Source organism: Scyliorhinus canicula, chromosome 4, assembly GCF_902713615.1.
Source record: "Scyliorhinus canicula chromosome 4, sScyCan1.1, whole genome shotgun sequence".
NCBI lineage: Eukaryota > Metazoa > Chordata > Chondrichthyes > Carcharhiniformes > Scyliorhinidae > Scyliorhinus > Scyliorhinus canicula.
Window position 1 is genome coordinate 106,489,287 of NC_052149.1, and position 19,326 is coordinate 106,508,612.

Sequence of the window (19,326 nt, forward strand, 5' to 3'; positions counted from 1 at the left end):
ATTGGTACTGACTGATACAGCTAGAGGAACTGCATCTTCAGAAGTCCAATCGTCCGCTCATTGGCGGTCCTAGTAAGCAGATGTACGATCTCCATGCACTGTGTAGGATTCTCATAGAGAGGCGAGTAGCTATCTCGAAGTGATATCCCTGTCCCTGACTGGGGCAGTCTGGGCTGAAGGATGAAGAAGTCAGTGTATCTGGCAGAAAAGCGAGCACACACGAGGAAGTAGACCAGCTGAATGTTGACGGAGTTCAAACCCTTCCTGTTGATGAATGAGTGGATGGTCATTGGGTACCTTGGTAGTTAAGTGGATGCAATTGTTGATGCCCTGAACCTTGGAAAGTCCAGCTCCAGCAAACATCAGTAATCTACAAAATCAGTATCGTTCAACTATTTGAGATTCCGCCAAAGTTCACAGTTGATTCTTGCAAGGAGCTCGAAATGAAAAGGTCCAAAACCACAGCGACTTTGACAGCTACTAATTGCATCCTTGTACCAAGCTACCCACTGACCATCCACTCATTCAACTGGTCAGCTTCCTCATGTGTGCTTGCTTTTCTGCCAGATCTTTAGTGATGAAAGCAGAGACCCTCTTTAGTGAGAGGATGGAGAATTTGCATTGCTCTCTATGAGGCAACATCGATACCTCAATGAGCCCAGTGAAGAAAGCAATGAGGTAACTGTGGACTTGCCAGAGGAGGATTTATTGCTGGAACAGGGGAATACCAGTAAGGCAAAACAGTATTGATGCAATGCGATCAGGGAACGCCAAGCATGATTGGTTGACAAGGAGGAGTCAGAATTGAAGGTTCCAAAAAGAGCCAAACCAGGGGAAAAGAAAAGGAATAGAAGCAATGAAGTGGTGAAAGAAAGTACCATAAAATGACAATAAAGTATTACAATAACTAATTAATGAACTGTCAGACCACAGGTTAATGCCAAACACTGAAGCACTTTCAAAGTTATAACCAACAATCAAATACTTGTGTATCACCAAGATAAACATAGCTTTAAAGGAGAAAGTTTAAGAAACGCAAGCATATTATTAAGCATAATCTGTTCATCAGTAATTCAAAAGAATGAGCCAACTTGAAGTTATTTTTCAGGAAATGACTCAGCAGAACGGAAAGGGTTACATTCTGGGAAAGGAAGTCTGTTAGCAATTGTATTAAACTAATTTAACGGCCAACATCGTCACACATAAGTATTATAAATTATAAGAGATTGCATTCAAAAACAAAATACAGTGGAAAGTTACAATCTTTGAACACTATCTACCTTGGATTAGATTTTTAGGCAAACTGATAAGAAATCACACTTTATGGCTGTGCATTCCAAATTCAGAGATAATGTTTAGAAGCTTTTCACCAACACCTAAATGTCTCTGTTTTTTGTATATTTACATTTTAATGAATGAATTCTTGCAGTTTTACACATAAACTACAAACTAAAAATAAAATTATAAATACACAAAAAGTTAAAAAAAAAGCACCTGCGCATACAAAAAAAGACATACCTGCATTCTATCAATCGTTACAATTTTTTGTTGTACAAAAATAAAATGATTCCATGGTGTTATTACATTGCATTGGTAATCTTGAACCTGTAACCATTTTGCACATTGATAAAGAGGTCTTTGTTGAGTTAGAATGTTGAAGAAGAACTAGCAATGGCAAGTAGGGATCTCAAACTAACTGGCAAAGTTAGTTATTGTTCGTCTCATCAGTAGACAGGTACTAAACAAAATAGTCAAATAGGCCTTTAAAGTATGCTGTGGGATACACTGTACAAATCTTTGCTCAGCCAGTTTTGTCTGAAATTCTATCCCAGGTAACCTCAATGTAGACATTTCAGTCGATGAGATACAAACCCATTCTAATTGATTTATGAGAATATTTTATCAAAATTGTCAGACTGAAATTAAATACTAACTTCCATTTGTTTCAATTTACAGCTGTAATGACATGCTGCCAATGATGCTCATCACTATAACAGATTCTACCCAGTGATGACAGAGAGACAGAATGAGGTTGAGGTGGTATCGCATTCATTTGAATTGGAGGCAAAGCTCTAGCAATCTGAGCTCTAGCAATTGGGACAAAATCAGTCAACAAACAAGACCCTCCTTGACCGCCAGCCTCTGACGATGGATCTTATCCTGCTCCAATTCCTCATGGCTAGGATGCCAGAGTCTAGCCAATATCCTTTCTATATTCAAGGCGTAGACTGTGTGGGCCGGTATCACTTCCCTGTGTACCTACAAAAGAAAACAAATGGTAAGTGCAAAATAAAGTAGGGACAGATAAATTAGACAATTTGAAACTAGAAAAAATTCCGGATAACTTCAACCTCTGCTGATTTCCAAGTTGGATCCAAGAGTGAACTCCAATGAATGTTAATATTTACTATTGTGAAGAGCTGAAAAACCAAGGTGCAAGAATATATTCAACGGTTATGAGACCGGGTGTCAAAGCAATGGTTTGTAATGATCAAGACCCACTCTGATTGTCATCTCCAGGTTAGTTAAACTTGCACATGCATCTGTCCTTCAATAGAACACGGCTCCCGACAATCAAAGTGATACCCAGCTGCCCCATTTAGGATTTGGAAGAGACTTCCACCAGTGAATTAGTTTAGTCTTTCTCTGCCAGGCACCTATAACCAAATTCTTCAATCAATTATTTCAAGCATTTATTATACCAGAGGTAACAAAAAACAGATCATAGGGAGATGGGAATTAAAGTAGGCCATTCAGCTTGACGATGGTTGATCTATACATCAATTCCATTTACCCGCCTTTAAACCACATGCTCAATGCCCTTGTCTAAGAAAAATACATCAATCTTGAAAGCTCTAATTTCAGTATCTCTCCTTGCTCTTATTTCCTTATAACTTTTCCACATCAGCCCTTTCAAACCCTTTTAACACCTTAATGACCTTGATTAATTTCCCTTCGATTTATTATACAAAACAGAATACAAGTTATGTTTGCATAACATCTCTTCATAGTTTAACGCTCCCAGCATCATTCTAGTAAATCTTCACTGCACCTCCTTCAAGACCAAGATAATTATTTCCTGAGTTGGGGTGCTTAAGATTGAACACAGTACTCCTGCTAGGGTCCAAGAGGCTATACAACTGAAATATAATCTCTTTCCCATTGTATTCCAACCCCTTGAAATGAAGAAGCAAATCAGCAGTCTCTTTTTCAATGACTTAATTAATGCAAAACTCAATATAATATCACTATTTGCAAGTGATTCTGAATTTTCTTTCAAGATGGCAGAACCAAAAACAGAAAGTGTGTGCACAAAATCATTGACTTCTGGCTCTGCAACTCTTCAAAACTCATAATTACAAAGGTTTTGAAGATTACTCGCTCTTGATTTTACTGATGAGGCCAAAAATAGTCCAGAAATCAAGCTATTGTTCCTTGTAAGCAGATGACCAATGGAGATAAGTGCAAATGACTTTTCGCAAATGGTCATCATCATTATCAAGTCTGTGAATTGATCTTTTAGTAATGCCATCTTGGTTTCCCATTTTTGTTTCTAGGAGGAAATAGTTAAGCTAAATTCCAAAATTTGGAATTTTGTAAAAATGCTAAATGCATTGTGCAAAATGTAACCTGCAATGCTGGAATTCCGAAACATTACTAGCTCATATGAAATAATGAATACTGGTCCAATTAAAGAATTTTGAGCGCTGATGTAATTGTATTACATGCCTGAACTGCAGGCAGACTTGCAATTCTTTCAGAAAATGTGCCAGAGGGAGTATTGCTGGAGCATGGATGATACATCTGCACGGAACCTGCAGCAGGATCTGGACAATATCGAGGGTTGGGCTGACAAGTGGCAAGTTCCATTCGTGCCACATGAGTGCCAGGCAACGACCATCTTCTACAAGAGAGTCTCTTACCATCGCCCCATGACATTCAATGGCAGTACCATCGCTGAATCCCCCACAATCCACACCCTGGGGGTTACCATTGATCAGAAACTGAACTGGACTAGCCACATTAATACTGTGGCTACCAAGGCAGGTCAAATACTAGGAATCCTACGGCGAGTAATTCACCTTCTGACCCCCTAAAGCCTGTTCACCGTCTACAAGGCACAAGTCAGGAGTGTGATGGAATACTCTCCATTTGCCAGGCTGAGTGCAGCTCCAACAACACTCAAGAAGCTCGACACCATCCAGGACAAAGCAGCCTGCTTGATTGCTCTTACTTCCACAAACATTCAAACCCGCCACCACCGATGAACAGTGGCAGCCTTGTGTGCCATCTACAGGATATACTGCAGTAATTCACCAAGGTTTCTTAGACTCAGCTTCCAAACCCATGACCATTACCATCTAGAAAAACAAGAACAGCAGATATCTGGGAACCCCACCACCTGAAAGTTCCCCTCCAAGTCACTCACCACCCTGACTTAGAAATATATCGCCGTTCCTTCACTGTTGCAGGGAAAAAATCCTTGAACTTCCTCCCCAAAAGCACAGTGGGTGTACTTACACCACAAAGACAGCAGCGGTTCAAGAAGGCAACTCACCTCCACCTAGGGCAGCTAGGGATGCACAATAAATGCTGGCCTAACTAGCAACGCCCGCATCCCATAAATGAATTAAAAAACCTCTGTCACTTATGAAATCTGATTTTCTATTCCATCAGAAACAATCCCCCAGATACTTTTGGAAGAGTGGCTCTTCCTTCTCCCTGCGGTGGGAAACATTTCATAGCACTATGGTTCAACTTTATTTAATGTACTGCCATCAAATTGTCTGTTCTATTATAAGCATGTAGACATGAATCAACTGGCCCTTTAATATTTTATTTTTCTCAACCCTAAACATCAAATATCTTCAATTGAATTTGTGGTTAACATTTCATGTTGTTTCATAATATTTCAAGATGACAAATAGCTTTACATGACAGGACGCATCTGTCATAGCTTAGTATTAGATCACTGCTGATGGCATTCACAGTAAAAAAAAAACACTATTAACCCCTATAACAATTAAAATGGGTCCAATTAAAGAGTCTTGTGAGTTGATGTAACTGCAGGGCAGTGTTTTTTAAACTGCGGGTCACGGCCTGAGGGTGGGTCGTGGGCAGGTGTCGGGAGGGTCGCGGAGCGATCAGTCGTGGCTTTCCCAATCGTGACAGAAGTGCCCAACGGCCACGACCGGCTTTTAAATTGGGAATGCTGGCCGTGACCTGCCTTTAGATAGGAATGATGGAGTCTTCCCGCCTGAACCGGCACCAAAGAGCACGTCACGCACACGGCATGTACACTGACATCATGTGCCCTGTCGGTCTGTGCTTTGGGCACAAAATCATGGAGGAAAAATTCCTCCATATTGTAGTTGCCAGAAACAACAGGACTGTGAAGAACTGAATGTGGATCATTTTGTAAAAAGGAAGAGAGGGCCAGAGATGCAAACAGGCCAAGAGCTCACAACTCATTCTGCTGGAGAGAGCTGATCAGGAGAGTCCACAGCAGGATAAAGCAGTGCTGGTGTGAGCTGTATACAGAGCATCTGGTGAACAACCCATTAAGAAACTAAAATTGGCCACAGACTTCCGGTGGTGGCCATGGAGTAGGAGGTCGCACATTTGGTAGTTCCCGCTTGTGACGAGTCTTTTGGACCTTTTCTCCCATTGTTTTCGGAATTTTATTGGATAAATCAGTGGACAGTGAGACAGCGAGGAGAAATACCCCACCAGTGTATGGAGCAGTGGACAAGAAGTGGCCGTGTAAGGAGACATAGTCAAGCAAGGAAGATTTGTGCAGAGCCGGCAGCGCAGGAAAACATGATTGATCGGGTGGAACAGGGTCTAGAAACCCACGGATGGGCGATTCAGAAGGTGGAGGAAATGGTGTCCAAGCAAGAGGACCATTTAACTCCTTTGGAGGCCGAGGTGGGGCTGATGAAGGATGACCAGAAAAGGTTGCAGGAGAAGTTGGGAGGACTTGGAGAACAGGTCCAGGAGACAGAACCTAAGGTGACGTTTCGGATGCGAGGCATATGTGGCAAGTATGCTGTAAAGGTTGATGAGAGATGGGGCATTTACGTGACCCTTGGAAGTGGACAGAGTGCATAGAGCTCTTGTGAGGAAGCCGCAAGCGAATGAACCGCTGAGGGTGATGGTGGTGCGAATGCACTGGTTCCTGGACAAGGAACAGATTTTGAATATGCAGTGCTTGCTGTAACAAGGGGTAATTGTGGTTTCTTGTTCCCTTTTTTCTTTTCCTTGGTTGCTTTTGCCCTTTCATTTTCTTTGGTTTTCGTTGTGATAAGATGTTTGAGCAGCTGCTCAGAAATGTAAAGATACTTCCATTGGAAGTTGGGTGGAGGGATTTTTTCTACTGTTTGTTCACTGGGGACTGTGATGCTTTGAATATGTATGTCCAAGCGGGGGGAGGAGGGAGAACAATGGGGAGATAGGATGTCTGGCGCCATGGGCGGGAGCTACCAGGCTAGCTAGCTCACGGAAACGCAGTGGGGGTGAGGTGATAAGTTTGATATGGGGGGGGGGGGGGTTGGGTTTCTGGTGCGGTTACTAGGGGGGAGGTAGGGGTGGAGGGAGGAGCTGCTCTGCACACAGGGGAGGAACTGTTGCTAGGGGCAAAGGGGAGGTCGAGGACAACGGATGCCCGAGCAAGCGAGGGACGTGGGCTGGCGGCTGGCCCAAGAAGGGTGATGGCTAATAGGCGACTTGGCCAATTACTTGGAACGTCAGAGGGCTAAATGGGCCGGTTAAGAGGGCTCGCGTGTTCGCGCATCTGAGGGAATTGAAGGCGGACGTGGCAATGTTACAAGAGACACACCTAAAGGTTATAAACCAGACCAGATTGTTGAGGAAGGGGTGGGTAGGCCAGGTATTTTATTCAGGGCTGGACTCTAAGACTGTGGGGGGGGGGGTCGCGATCTTGATTAACAAACGGGTGGCATTTGAAGCAGGGAGAATCATGTCAGATGCGGGGGGGGGAAAGGTACATTATGGTGTGTGGAAAACTTGAGGGGATGCGGGTGGTACTCGTGAATATATATGCACCAAACTGGGATAATGTGGAATTTGAGGCCGGTGTTAGGTAAGATTCACCCTTTCGGGGGTGGTTGATACCGAGTACTCAGCAATCGCGGTGTCGGATCATGCCCCACATTGGGTGGATCTATGGGCTAGTATGGAAAGAGAGCAGTGCCCGTTATGGAGGTTGGATGTGGAACTATTAGCAGATGAGGGTGCGTGTGGGTGGGTGAGCAAGTCCAGCCAGAACTATTTGGAAATAAATGATATAGGGGGAGGTCTCAGCAGCAAAGGTGTGGGAAGCTCCGAAGGCAGTGGTTAGAGGGGAGTTAATTTCGATATGGGCCCATAGGAAAAGGTGGAATGAGCAGAGAGGGATAGGTTAGTTGGGGAGATACTCTAGGTGGATAGGAGATATTCGGAGGCCCCGGAGGCGGGGCTACTGAAGGAGCAGCGGAGGTTACAGTTGGAGTTTGGGCTGCTATCTACAGGGAAGGCCGTGGATCAACTGAGGAAGGCAAGGGGAGCAGTGAATGAGTATGGGGAAAAGGCCAGTAGAATGCTAGCACACCAGCTGAGGAAAAGGGAGGCGGCCAGGGAGATAGGGAGAGTAAAGAACAGAGGTGGGAATGCGGTCCTGGACCCTGTGGGGGTGAATGAGGTGTTTAAGGACTTTTATAGCAAGTTATATGAGTTGGAACCCCTGGCTGGGGTGGAGGGGATGTGGCAGCTCTTGGGTCAGCTGAGGTTCCCAAGGGTGGAGGAAGAACTGGTGGAAGGGCTAGGAGCCCCACTTGAGGCCCCAATTGGGCTAGGAGCCCCCAATGCTCGTGAGGGCATTTAATGAGGCAAAGGAGAGGGGAGTCCTTCCCCGAACAACGTCGCAGGCCTCAATCGCATTGATTCTGAAGCAGGAGAAGGACCCTGAGCAATGTGGCTCATACAGGCCGATCTTCCTATTGAATGTGGACGGTAAACTGCTGGCTAAGATATTGGCCACAAGGATAGAGGACTGTGTCCTGGGGTGATAGGGGAAGACTCCGCGGACGGGGTTTGTAAAGGACAGGCAACTCATGGCCAATGTTAGAAGGCTCTTAAATGTTATCATGATGCCCCTGGCCCCGGAATGGGAGACATTGCACAGGTTAAACTTGTCTTGGCTTGCAGAACAAATGAAGAAGGACTTTAGGACATGGGACATGCTCCCGCTACCACTGGCGGGGAGGGTACAGACCGTGAAAATGATGGTCCTCCCCAGTTTCTATTTGTCTTTCAGTGTCTCCCCATCTTTATCCCAAGGGCCCTTTTTCTAAACGGGTGAATAAGGTGATTTTGGGCTTTGTGTGGGCGGGTAAAACCCCGCGAGTGAAGAAAGTGTTGTTCGAGCGTAGTCGGTGGGAGGGTGGGTTGGCGCTGCCGAGCTTTTGTAACTACTAGGGAGTGGCTAATATAGCCATGATGATTAGGAAGTGGGTAGTGGGGGAGAGGGTGTGGGAGCCGGGGGGGGGGGGGGGGTGTCGGTGTGGGAGCATGTAGAGGCGGCATCATGCAAGAACACATGTTTGGGGGCACTAATAGAGGCACCTCTGCCATTCTCGCCGGCCCGGTACTCCACAAACCCGGTGGTAGTGGCGGCTCTAAGAGTCTGGGGGCAGTGGAGTAAATATAGGAGAATGGAGGAAGCATCGAACTGGGCCCCGATTTACAACAACCATCGGTTTGTGCCGGGAAACTGAATAGAGGGTTTCAGAGATGGCAGAGAGTAGGAATTGAGAGGATGGGAGATCTATTTATAGACGGGAGCTTCCCCAGCTTGAAGGATTTGGAGGAGAAATTTGAATTGACAGCAGGAAATGATATCTGTAGGTATGGGATTTTCTGAGAAGACAGGTTCCGACCTTCCCGCTCCTGCCACCACAGGGGATACAGGACAGGCTTGTTTCCAGAACATAGGTGGGAGAGGGGAAGCTATCAGATATTTGCAAAGAACTTATGGAGTCGGAGGAAACTCAGATAGAGGAACTAAAGGGCAAGTGGGAAGATGAGCTAGGAGGAGAGATAGAGACGGGTCTCTTGGTGGATGCCTTAATCAGGGTTAACACATCCTCATCATGTGCCAGGCTTAGCCTGATACAATTTAAGGTAATCCACCAGGCACACATGATGGTGGCCCGGATGAGCAAGTTCTTTGGGGTAGAGGACAGTGTGCAGGTGCACGGGAGATCCAGCAAACCATGTCCATACATTTTGGGCATGCCCAAAGCTTAGAGGGTTTTGGCAGAGTTTTGCTAAGGTTATGTCCACGATACTTAAAACACGGGTGGCACCGGGTCCAGAGGTGGCAACCTCGGGAGTATCGGAAGAGCCGGGAGTCCAGTGGGCAAAAGAGGCCAACGTCTTGGCCTTTGCCTCCCTGGTAGCCAGATCTTGTTAATGTGGAGGGATCGACGTCCCCGAAATTAGAGACCTGGGTTAGTGACATGGCTGGGTTTCTCAATCTCGAGAAAATAAAGTTAACCCTAAAAGGGTCAATGTTACGGTTCGTCCGGAGGTGGCAGCCATTCGTCGACTTTCTCTGAGAAAATTAGAATGTCAGTAGAGGCAGAAATCTGGGGGGGGGGGGGGGGGGGAATTAGGCTATTGTTTCATTGTTTGGGGGTGCGAGGAACGTGATAGGGATGGAAATATTGTATGTACCATTTTTATGTTGTGGTTATTATTATTATAAAAACTACAAATACCCTAATAAAATGTTTTTAAAAAAAATAAACTGAAATTGGGAACAGAGTAGTATAACAATGATTTCTTGAGGTATGGCTTTAATTGCACCAATGCAAATCAGGATGCAAAGCCCATGTGTGTTATATGTGGATACATAGAATTTACAGTACGGAAGGAGGCCATTCGGCCCATCGAGTCTGCACCGGCTCTTGGAAAGAACACCCTACCTAAGGTCAACACCTCCACCCTATCCCCATAACCCAGTAACCCCACCCAACACTAAGGGCAATTTTGGACACCTTGGGCAATTTATCATGGCCAATCCACCTAACCTGCACATCTTTGTGACTGTGGGAGGAAACCGGACCACCCGGAGGAAACCCACGCACACACGGGGAGGATGTGCAGACTCCGCACAGACAGTGACCCAAGCCAGAATCGAACCTGGGACCCTGGATCTGTGAAGCGATTGTGCTATCCACAATGCTACCGTGCTGCCCCAAACATACTGGCAAGTGAGAATTGGATGCTAACTATGTCTTACCTTGCAGACATCTTTTCAATTCTAAACAAACTGAACCTCAAATTGCAAGGGAAGGGTGATGATTGCTTTCGGCCCTGTGAAGAAATAGATACTTTCTTTCCTAAAGTCATTGAAAGTTTGGCAAGTGCAAGTAAAAAGCCAAAACTACCATATGTACTGCTCCAACACATTGATAAAAAGTGTTAGTAAGGGATCTATCAGTCAGGGAACTGTCAATAGACTGGCAAGCCTTATTCAGTCGCATCTGGCTGCACTGATCAACAGTTTTTGTCGCTACTTTCCAGAGAAGTTTCAGACATTGAAAGTGGTGGGTGACCAATCCTTTTGAGTTTAAGACCCTAGAGTCAATTATTAACTTACAGCTGACTCCAAATGAAGAGACTGAACTTTTGCGCTTCACCTGTGAACAGCACATTAAAAACATGCCACATGTCCACGTGGTTGTCTGCATTCTGGAGTAGTGTCGCTGAGGAGTATCCAGTGCTGAGTAGAGTCATAGAAGTTTACAACACATAAAAGCCTTTTCTGCATTGGTCAAATATAACCACATAACTATTCTAATCCCATTTTATAGCATTTGGCCCATAACTTTGTATGTATGATAGTGTCCCTTTAAGAGATGTTTTTGTCTTATCACATGGCTTCAGTGATGTTATTGTGTGGGTGGAGCTGGGCCGTGGCTCTGGGAGTGGTTTTACTTTCATTTTGGTTTGGGGCTTCTTTGTGGCTCTGAGTTTTGCCTTTCATTTTCACATTTGGCTGCTGTACTCAGAAAGAGAAGTATCTCGGCATGTCTCTCTATCTTCAGTTTAAAAGCTGTTTCCAGGTTACTTGATAACTTAAAAGTGATAACTGTTGTCTGGACGGGATTCAAACCTGCTGTTCTGGAAAGAAAACAGGTGTATCCATACCAAGTGTTAAAGATAGTAAGAGTGCTGTGTGCTGGGCCACACCTTTGAAAAGGGGTTTCTGGTTTATGGGATCTTGTTATTAAATTGGAACCGTTAAAGGGGGGGATGTATTAAGGGTTATACATAGATTACTATAGTTGTGTGGGGTATTTATGTTGGTAGTTAATAAAAATGCTTACTGTGTGTGTTTATAAAAATGTTAACTAAATTCTTAGAATAAAGCTTGTTTTTGATTAAAAGTGCTTAAGGCCTCTGTTGAATAAAACCTGAAAGGCAGGCCCTTGTGTTCATCGTAATCAAAATCGAAATACAGTTATAGATCAGGTGAACTCCATGATATACTTCGGAGTTTTCTAACAGCTGGCCCATAACAAATGGCATTGCAAGTGCACATCTAAATACTTCTTAAATGTTATGAGGGTCTCAGCCTTCACCACTCTTTCAGGCAGCAAGTTCCAGACTCCCACCACCCTCTGGGTGAAAATGTTTTTCCTCATATTGATTCTAAACCTCCTGCCCCTTATCTTAAATCTATGCCCTCTGGTCATTGATCCCTCGACTCTATGCTCTTAAACTCTATGCCTTGGCTACTAAAGGCAAGTATCCCACATGCCTGTGAACCTGGAGTGAGATCGTGAAGACCATGCAGGCTCACTTATTGCATTAAATTTAAGTGTAAATAATGATTCGCAAAGGTCAACTGGCGCTGAGGCACTGATGTTAACTCTGTTAGCGATGTTATAAGACAGAGTCTATTTTGCTAAAGCTAAGGAATAACACAAGTACAATTACAATGTTCGGTGTAGTCTACAGGCCGTCAACTAGTGGGAAGGCTGTAGCAGAACAAATTTGCCACAAAATCACAGAAAGGTGCAAAAATTACAAAATACTTATAATGGGGGACTTTAGTTATCCAAATATAGACCGTGATAGTAGTGCAAGGGCAGAGAGGGATGGAAGTTCCTACAGTGCACTCAGGAAATATTATTATTCATTCATGGGATGCAGGTATCGCTAGCTAGGCCAATGTTCTTCCCTATCCCTACTTGCCCTTGAGAAGGAGGTGGGGAGTTGCGGTTTTGTAGCTTCTGCACGGTCGCGCCAATGTACCACGCTTCGGGACATTCGGAAGATGTCATAGTTTCTCCGCTCTGCTCTGGGGAAACACTGGACAATGAATGGCAGTCTGTCGGTTGTGTCCCGTGTTTGTCTTCAGAGGAGGAAAGGATGTCCCAAAGTGTGATACATTGGCGAGACCATGCAGACGCTACGACAACAGATGAACGGACATTGCACGACAATCGCCAGGCAGGAATGTTCCCTTCCAGTCGGGGAACACTTCAGCAGTCAAGGGCATTCAGCCTCTGATCTTCGGGTAAGCGTTCTGCAAGGCAGCCTTCAGGACGTGCGACAACGCAGAATCGCCGAGCAGAAACTTATAGCCAAGTTCCACACACTAGTATGGCCTCAATCGGGACCTTGGATTCATGTCACATGATAATCACCCCCCCACCATCTGGCCTGGGCTTGCGAAATCCTACCAACTGTCCTGGCTTGAGACAATTCACACCTCTTTAACCAGGGATTACCCCTCTCTCTGGATCTTTAAAGACTTAATTACCTGCAAATGCTCGCATTCAAAGTATCGTCTTACATCTTTGACTTTGTCTATATATATGTTTCTGGAACTACCTCTTCATTCACCCGAGGATGGAGCAGTGCTCCGAAAGCTAGTGATTTGAAACAAACCTGTTGGACTTTAACCTGGTGTTGTAAGACTTCTTACTGTGCTCACCCCAGTCCAACGCCGGCATCTCCACATTATGGCCTACAAAGACATGAGGGAGGAGCTGGTCACAGTTGATTGGAAAAGGAGCCTAGCATGGAAGTCAGTGGAACAGCAATAGCAGGGTTTTTTGGGGAATATTCGTCAGGCAAAACAGGAATTCATCCCAAGGAGAAGGAAACATGCTGAGGGGAGGACAAGGCATCCATGGCTGACAAGGGAAGTCAAGGACAGTATAAAAGCTAAAGAAAAAGCATATAAAGTGACGAGGATTAGTGGGAAGGCAGAGGATTGGGGCAGCACGGTAGCATTGTGGATAGCACAATCGCTTCACAGCTCCAGGGTCCCAGGTTCGATTCCGGCTTGGGCCACTGTCTGTGCGGAGTCTGCACATCCTCCCCGTGTGTGCATGGGTTTCCTCCGGGTGCTCCGGTTTCCTCCCACAGTCCAAAGATGTGCAGGTTAGGTGGATTGGCCATGATAAATTACCCTTAGTGTCCAAAATTGCCCTTAGTGTTCGGTGGGGTTACTGGGTTATGGGGATAGGGTGGAGGTGTTAACCTTGGGTGGGGTGCTCTTTCCAGGAGCCGGTGCAGATTCAATGGGCCGAATGGCCTCCTTCTGCACTGTAAATTCTATGGATTGGGAAGCCTTTAAAAGCGAGCAGAGGACAACTAAAAAAACAATGGGGGGGGGGGGGGGGAGAAGATGAAGTATGAGTGCAAGCTAGCTAGTAATATAAAGGAAGATAGGAAGAGATCTTTTCAATATCTAAAAGGGGAGAGAGAGAGGCAAAAATAGACATTGGACCACTGGAAAATGTGGCTGGAGAAATAATAGGAAACAAAGAAATGGCAGAGGAACTGAATAGTTACTTTGCATCAGTCTTCACAGTGGAAGACACCAGTGAGATGCCAGCGCTCCAGGAGGATCAGGGGGCACAGGTGAGTGCAGTGAAATGAAAATCGCTTATTGTCACAAGTAGGCTGCAAAAAGCCCCTAGTCGCCACATTCCGGTGCCTGTTCGGGGAGGCTGGATAAATCACAAGGACCAGAGGGACTACACCCCATGGTTCTAAAAGAGGTAACTGAGGAGATTGTGGAGGCACTGCTGGTGATATTTCAGGAATCACTGGAGGAAGGAAGGGTCCCAGAGGACTGGAAAGTGGCTAATGTAACACCGCTGTTTAAGAAGGGACGGAGGCAGAAGACAGGAAATTATAGGCCGTTTAACCTGACTTCAGTCATTGGTATGATTTTAGAGTTCATTATTAATGATGAAATTGCAGCGTACTTGGAAGTGCATGATAAAATATGACTGAGTTAGCACGGCTTAGTCAAGGGGAGGTCATGTCTAACAAATCTGTTAAGAGTTTTTTGAGGAATTAACAAGGAAGTTGACAAAGGAGTACCAGTGGATGTGATTTATTTAGTTTTCCAGGCCTTTGACAAGGTGCTGGCTAGGAGACTGTTCAATAAGTTAAGAGCCCATGGTGTTAAGGGTAAGATCCTCTCATGGATAGAGGATTGGCTGACTGGCAGAAGGCAGAGAGTGTGGATAAAGGGGTCTTTTTCAAGATGGCAGCCTGTGACTAGTGGTGTGCCTCAGGGGTTGGTGCTGCGACCATAACTTTTCACAATATACATTAATGATCTGGAAGAAGGAACTGTAGGCCCTGTTAAGTTTTCAGATGATATAAAGATCTGTAGAGGGACAGGTAATGTTGATGAAGCAGGCAGGCTGCAGAAGGACTTGGGACTAGAACACAAGACCAGGGATGTATTTCTGAGGCTACATAAGGCTCTGGTCTGACTCCATTTGGAGTATTGTGAGCAGTTTTGGGCCCCTTATCCAAGAAAGGATGTGCTGGCCTTGGAATGGGAGGTTCACATGAATGATCCCTGCAATGAAGAGCTTGTGGTATGAGGAACGGTTGAGGACTCTGGTTCTGTACTCGTTGGAATTTAGAAGGATGAGAGGGGACCTTATTGAAACTTACAGGATACTGCGAGGCTTGGATAGAGTGGACATGGAGAGGATATTTTCACTTGTAGGAAAAAACTAGAAGCAGAGGACACAATCTCAGACTAAAGGGACAATCCTTTAAAACAGAGATGAGGAGGAATTTCTTCAGCCAGCGGCTGGTGAATCTGTGGAACTCATTGCCGCAGAAGGCTGTGGAGCCCAAATCACTGAGTGTCTTTAAGACAGAGATAGATACTTTCTTGATTAATAAGGGGATCAGGGGTTATGGGAGAAGGGAGGAGAATGGGGATGAGAAAAATATCAGCCACGATTGAATGGCGGAGCAGACTCGATGTGCCGAGTGGCCTAATTCTGCTCCTATGTCTTATGGTCTGATTGGGAGAGGCGTTGCCATGGGGAATGCACCAGTTGATGACGACTGACAGCCAAACAGACATTCTGCCTACCACAGAAATTATTAATGTAGGATATAAATTTCAGTGCCAGTGTGATGCTAGGTATGTATCCCAAAGACTGGCAGATCGTATCAAACATCATATCCCAGCTGCTGTTTGCAATGGGAAGACAGTACCCAACCAGCGCCCGCTGGTAAAACTCAAAAACAGTGCCCAGTGCCACAGTGGCACAGTGGTTAACACTGTTGCCTCACAGCACTTTCTTCCTATCTGCTTGGGTTTCTTCCGGGTGCTCCGGTTTTCTCCCAGGGTCCAAAAATGTGTAGGTTAGGTGGATTGGCCCTTAAATTGCCTTACTGCCCAAAGGTTATGTGGGATTACAGGAATAAGGTGGGGGAGTAGGCCTGGGCAGGGTGCTCTTTCAGAGGGTCGGACTCAATGGGCAAAATGGCCTCCTACTGCACTGTAGAGATTCTATGATATGATATGATGTGATCCTGCAATTGGACAGCATTTGCCAAATTACTCTCAGCGTGCTAAGAATTACACTGACAACCAATTTAAGATAGTCAGTCGGGCTTATAGTGTGATCCATTTGAGTGTACTGGAAGCTGCATATATTTATACACTGAGCCATGCTCTTTGGAGACAGAAAGAACACATGCACACATTGTGCATGTTTGGGTTAAACTAAATAAGTGGCAGGCATTCGCTAATTCATTCCACAGAGCAATGTCTTGACCAATCAGGGTCAACTTGCCAACCAATCAGCATTCTCTTCTGCTAGTGCAAACTGTTCTTTTCCCCTTATACTGGTATTCTTGCAAAGTGTCCTGACGAGTGCAAGACTAAAACACCGGACGTGTCTCTTTTTTCAGCAATATTCATTTTTGTAACATAGTGATGAACACTGATACAAAAATGTTTTGAGTTTGTACTGTCAATCTCCAATTCCAAATTCACCCCATGCTGAGCCATGATTATCTCTCGGAAGAATTTGATTGAGAGGCTTCCTGTGTGGAAAAAATGGAGACAATGTAATGATCTCAAAAGGGGGACCTCATCCAAACTATTCGATTAACAGGCAAGCTTCAAAGGAGAAACATTTCACACACATTCCTTCAAAAAACTTCAATATTCCCAATGCTTTTCATTGTAATGTGGGCGGAACGGTAGCACATTGGTTAGCACTGTTCCTTCGCAGCTCTGGGTCTTTTTAAAATTGGCAGGCGGTAACTAGTAGGGTACCGCAGGGATCGGTGCTAGGACCCCAGCAATTCACAATATATATTATTGATTTAGATGAGGGAACAAAATGTAATATCTCCAAATTTGCAGATGACACCAAGTTGGGTGGGAGGAGGATGCAGAGAATCCTTCAGTGTGATTTGGACAAGTTGAGTGAGTGAGTAAATGAATAGCAGATGCAGCATAATTTGGAGAAATTAGAGGTTTCTGGGAGCAAAAACAAGAAGGCAGACTATTATCTAAATGGCCATTAGTTAGGAAAGGGGAATGTGCAAGGAGACCTGGGTGCCCTCGTACACCAGTCACTGAAGCAGGCGGTAAAGAAGACAAATGGTTGCTGGCCTTCATCAAGTACAGGAGCAGGGATGTCTTGCTGAAATTATATAGGAGGAAGCCACACCTGGAATAGTAAGTGTAGTTCTGGTCTCCTTATCGGAGGAAGGATGTTCTTGCTCTAGAAATAATGTAGAGAAGGTTTACCATACTGATTCCTGGATGAAGGATCAGTGTATGAAGAGAGATTGGTTCGGATTGTATGCGCTGCAGTTCAGAAGAATGAGGGGGATCTCATAGAAAGCTAAACAATTCTACCAGGACTAGACAGGGTAGATGCAGGAATAATGTGCCCGATTTTGGGGGGGGGGGGGGGGGGGGGGGGGGGGGGGTGTTCCAGAACCACACTACAGGTAGGATGTGGTTGCACAAGAAAGGATGAAGAGATTCAGCAAAATGATGCCTGGGCTGGAGGATTTCAGCTATGAAGAAAGGTTGGTTCGGCTGGGATATTCTCCTTAAAGCAGAGAAAGCTGAACTGGGACCTGACTGAGGTGTACAAAATTATGAAGGACATAGATAGGGATACACAGGAGGAAACCCCCCTTAGTAAGGGAGTCAATAACCAGGGGCGTAGATTTGCGGTAATGACAAGAGATTTGGAGGGAAAGTTTTTCACCCAGAGGGTGGTGTATATCTGGAACTCACTATTTGAAAGGGTGGTAGAGGTGAGAGCCCTCACAACATTTAAGACGAGTGCTTGATATTCCATAGCATACAAGGCTAAATGCTGGAAAATGAGATTAAAATAGATAGATGCCCAATGGTTGATGAGACACAATGGGCCAAAAGAGCCTCCATCTGTGCTGTATGACTCTATAACTCTGCCCCTCATCAATAACTGTGAGAATATCTTTAATGTCTTAATTGCGAACAAGAATTGGTTTCTTCCTTGCAGCCGGTCTATTACGTGCATGGTTTAGATTAGATTATTCTTGTCTGTGCGATAATTCTACTCTCACCATTTCTTCATACAGGAAGCCTCTCAGCCAAGAAATATCTTTATTCTGCCAACTATTAATGCCAAGTCTCTTTAGTCCAAAAGTGACAGCCCCCGAGCAGTATTAATTAGTTGCAGAGGACAACTGTCTGACTTTGTGTAGACACCCGCTAACACATTGACTACTTTCTGCTGAATTACAGAAACTGCTGTGGCAAGGAGAAACACAGCAGCCAGAAAAAAATTCAAAACACATTTTTTAAAACACAGTTAATCTGTTTTAAGGATGTCGACGGAGGGATCAATATGTAGGGGCAACAGAACTTCCCTTTACTTCTTTGAAAGTCTTACCTCAGTGGTAGCACTCCTGCCCAAGTCACGTGAGAAACATGCGGTTCTAAACTTGCGTTAAAAACAAGTGGAATAGCATTACAACTGTGACTGCTACTCCTTGGAAGCCCTGGCCCAATATATTGAAGGCCGAGGTAGGCAGATTTTTTAATTTCCAAGGAGCCAAAGGTAGGCAGGAAAGTGAAGTTCAGGCCACAATCAGATCAGCCATGATCTAACCGAATGGTGGAGCAGGCTCAATGGGCCTACAACTGCTTCTCACTCTCGTATTCTTATGTCCAACAATTCAGTGTAATACAACAATTTGCCTTTATAAATATATAATAAATTTAACAACGTATTCCAAGGTGCTTTACAAGCAATATGTGATGGCAGATCATTTGAGGAGTGAATTCCAGTAGTGCACATATTTCCTCAGATAATATTGAAAGGCTGTTGCTGGTGACTAGACTTATGCATGGAGATATGTCAATCACTGGTGCCTGTGGATCATTTTCCCATGAATCAAAGTCAGAGAATATAAAAGTTGCAGAAGCAGAACGGCATTGTTCACTAGGTCAAAGCAGCACTGGGGAGTCACCATTAGAAATCCTAGATACTGGGGTGGTTACAGGCAGTAAAGTCTTTGACAAGCTTCAAATTGATTTAGGATACTGAAACTGATCCCTGTGAGCACCAATTGATAATGCTTCCTTTTGCTGAAATCCAATAAGTGAAAATCAGGTCTGCCTTATTAACAGTCAAATTCTGCAGCTGAAAATTATTTCCCCATGCACATAACTTTAGATCAGATGCAACTCAACTCAACAGACTTTTCTTTCAATTATATTATTCAATAGTCCTCTCTTCAATAGCTAGGATTAGTAATGTAATTTCCTCAGAACACCGCCATACTTAAAATCACCTTTACAGCAGCCATTTTAGAGATACTGAGAGAGGGAGGCATTGTCTGAGGTTCCGTCTCACCAGCTGACGTGTTAAACAGAGACTCTGTCTGAACTCTCTTGTGATAAAAACAAGCAATGTGTCAGCCTCTCGAGCAATCTGTAAAGCTCTTTTACACAGTTAAAAC

General features: G+C 44.7%; 1 protein-coding gene across 1 annotated transcript in view; it reads right to left on the reverse strand.

Moving 5' to 3' along the window:
* Positions 1–687: 687 nt before the first annotated feature.
* The window catches only part of tada1 (transcriptional adaptor 1), an 82,171-nt gene continuing 63,532 nt past the window's right edge, over positions 688–19,326 (reverse strand). The window contains exon 8 of the mRNA XM_038794975.1: positions 688–2,259. Coding sequence (XP_038650903.1) covers positions 2,110–2,259 — 150 coding nt within the window. The 3' untranslated portion in view covers positions 688–2,109. The remainder of the gene's footprint in view (positions 2,260–19,326) is intronic.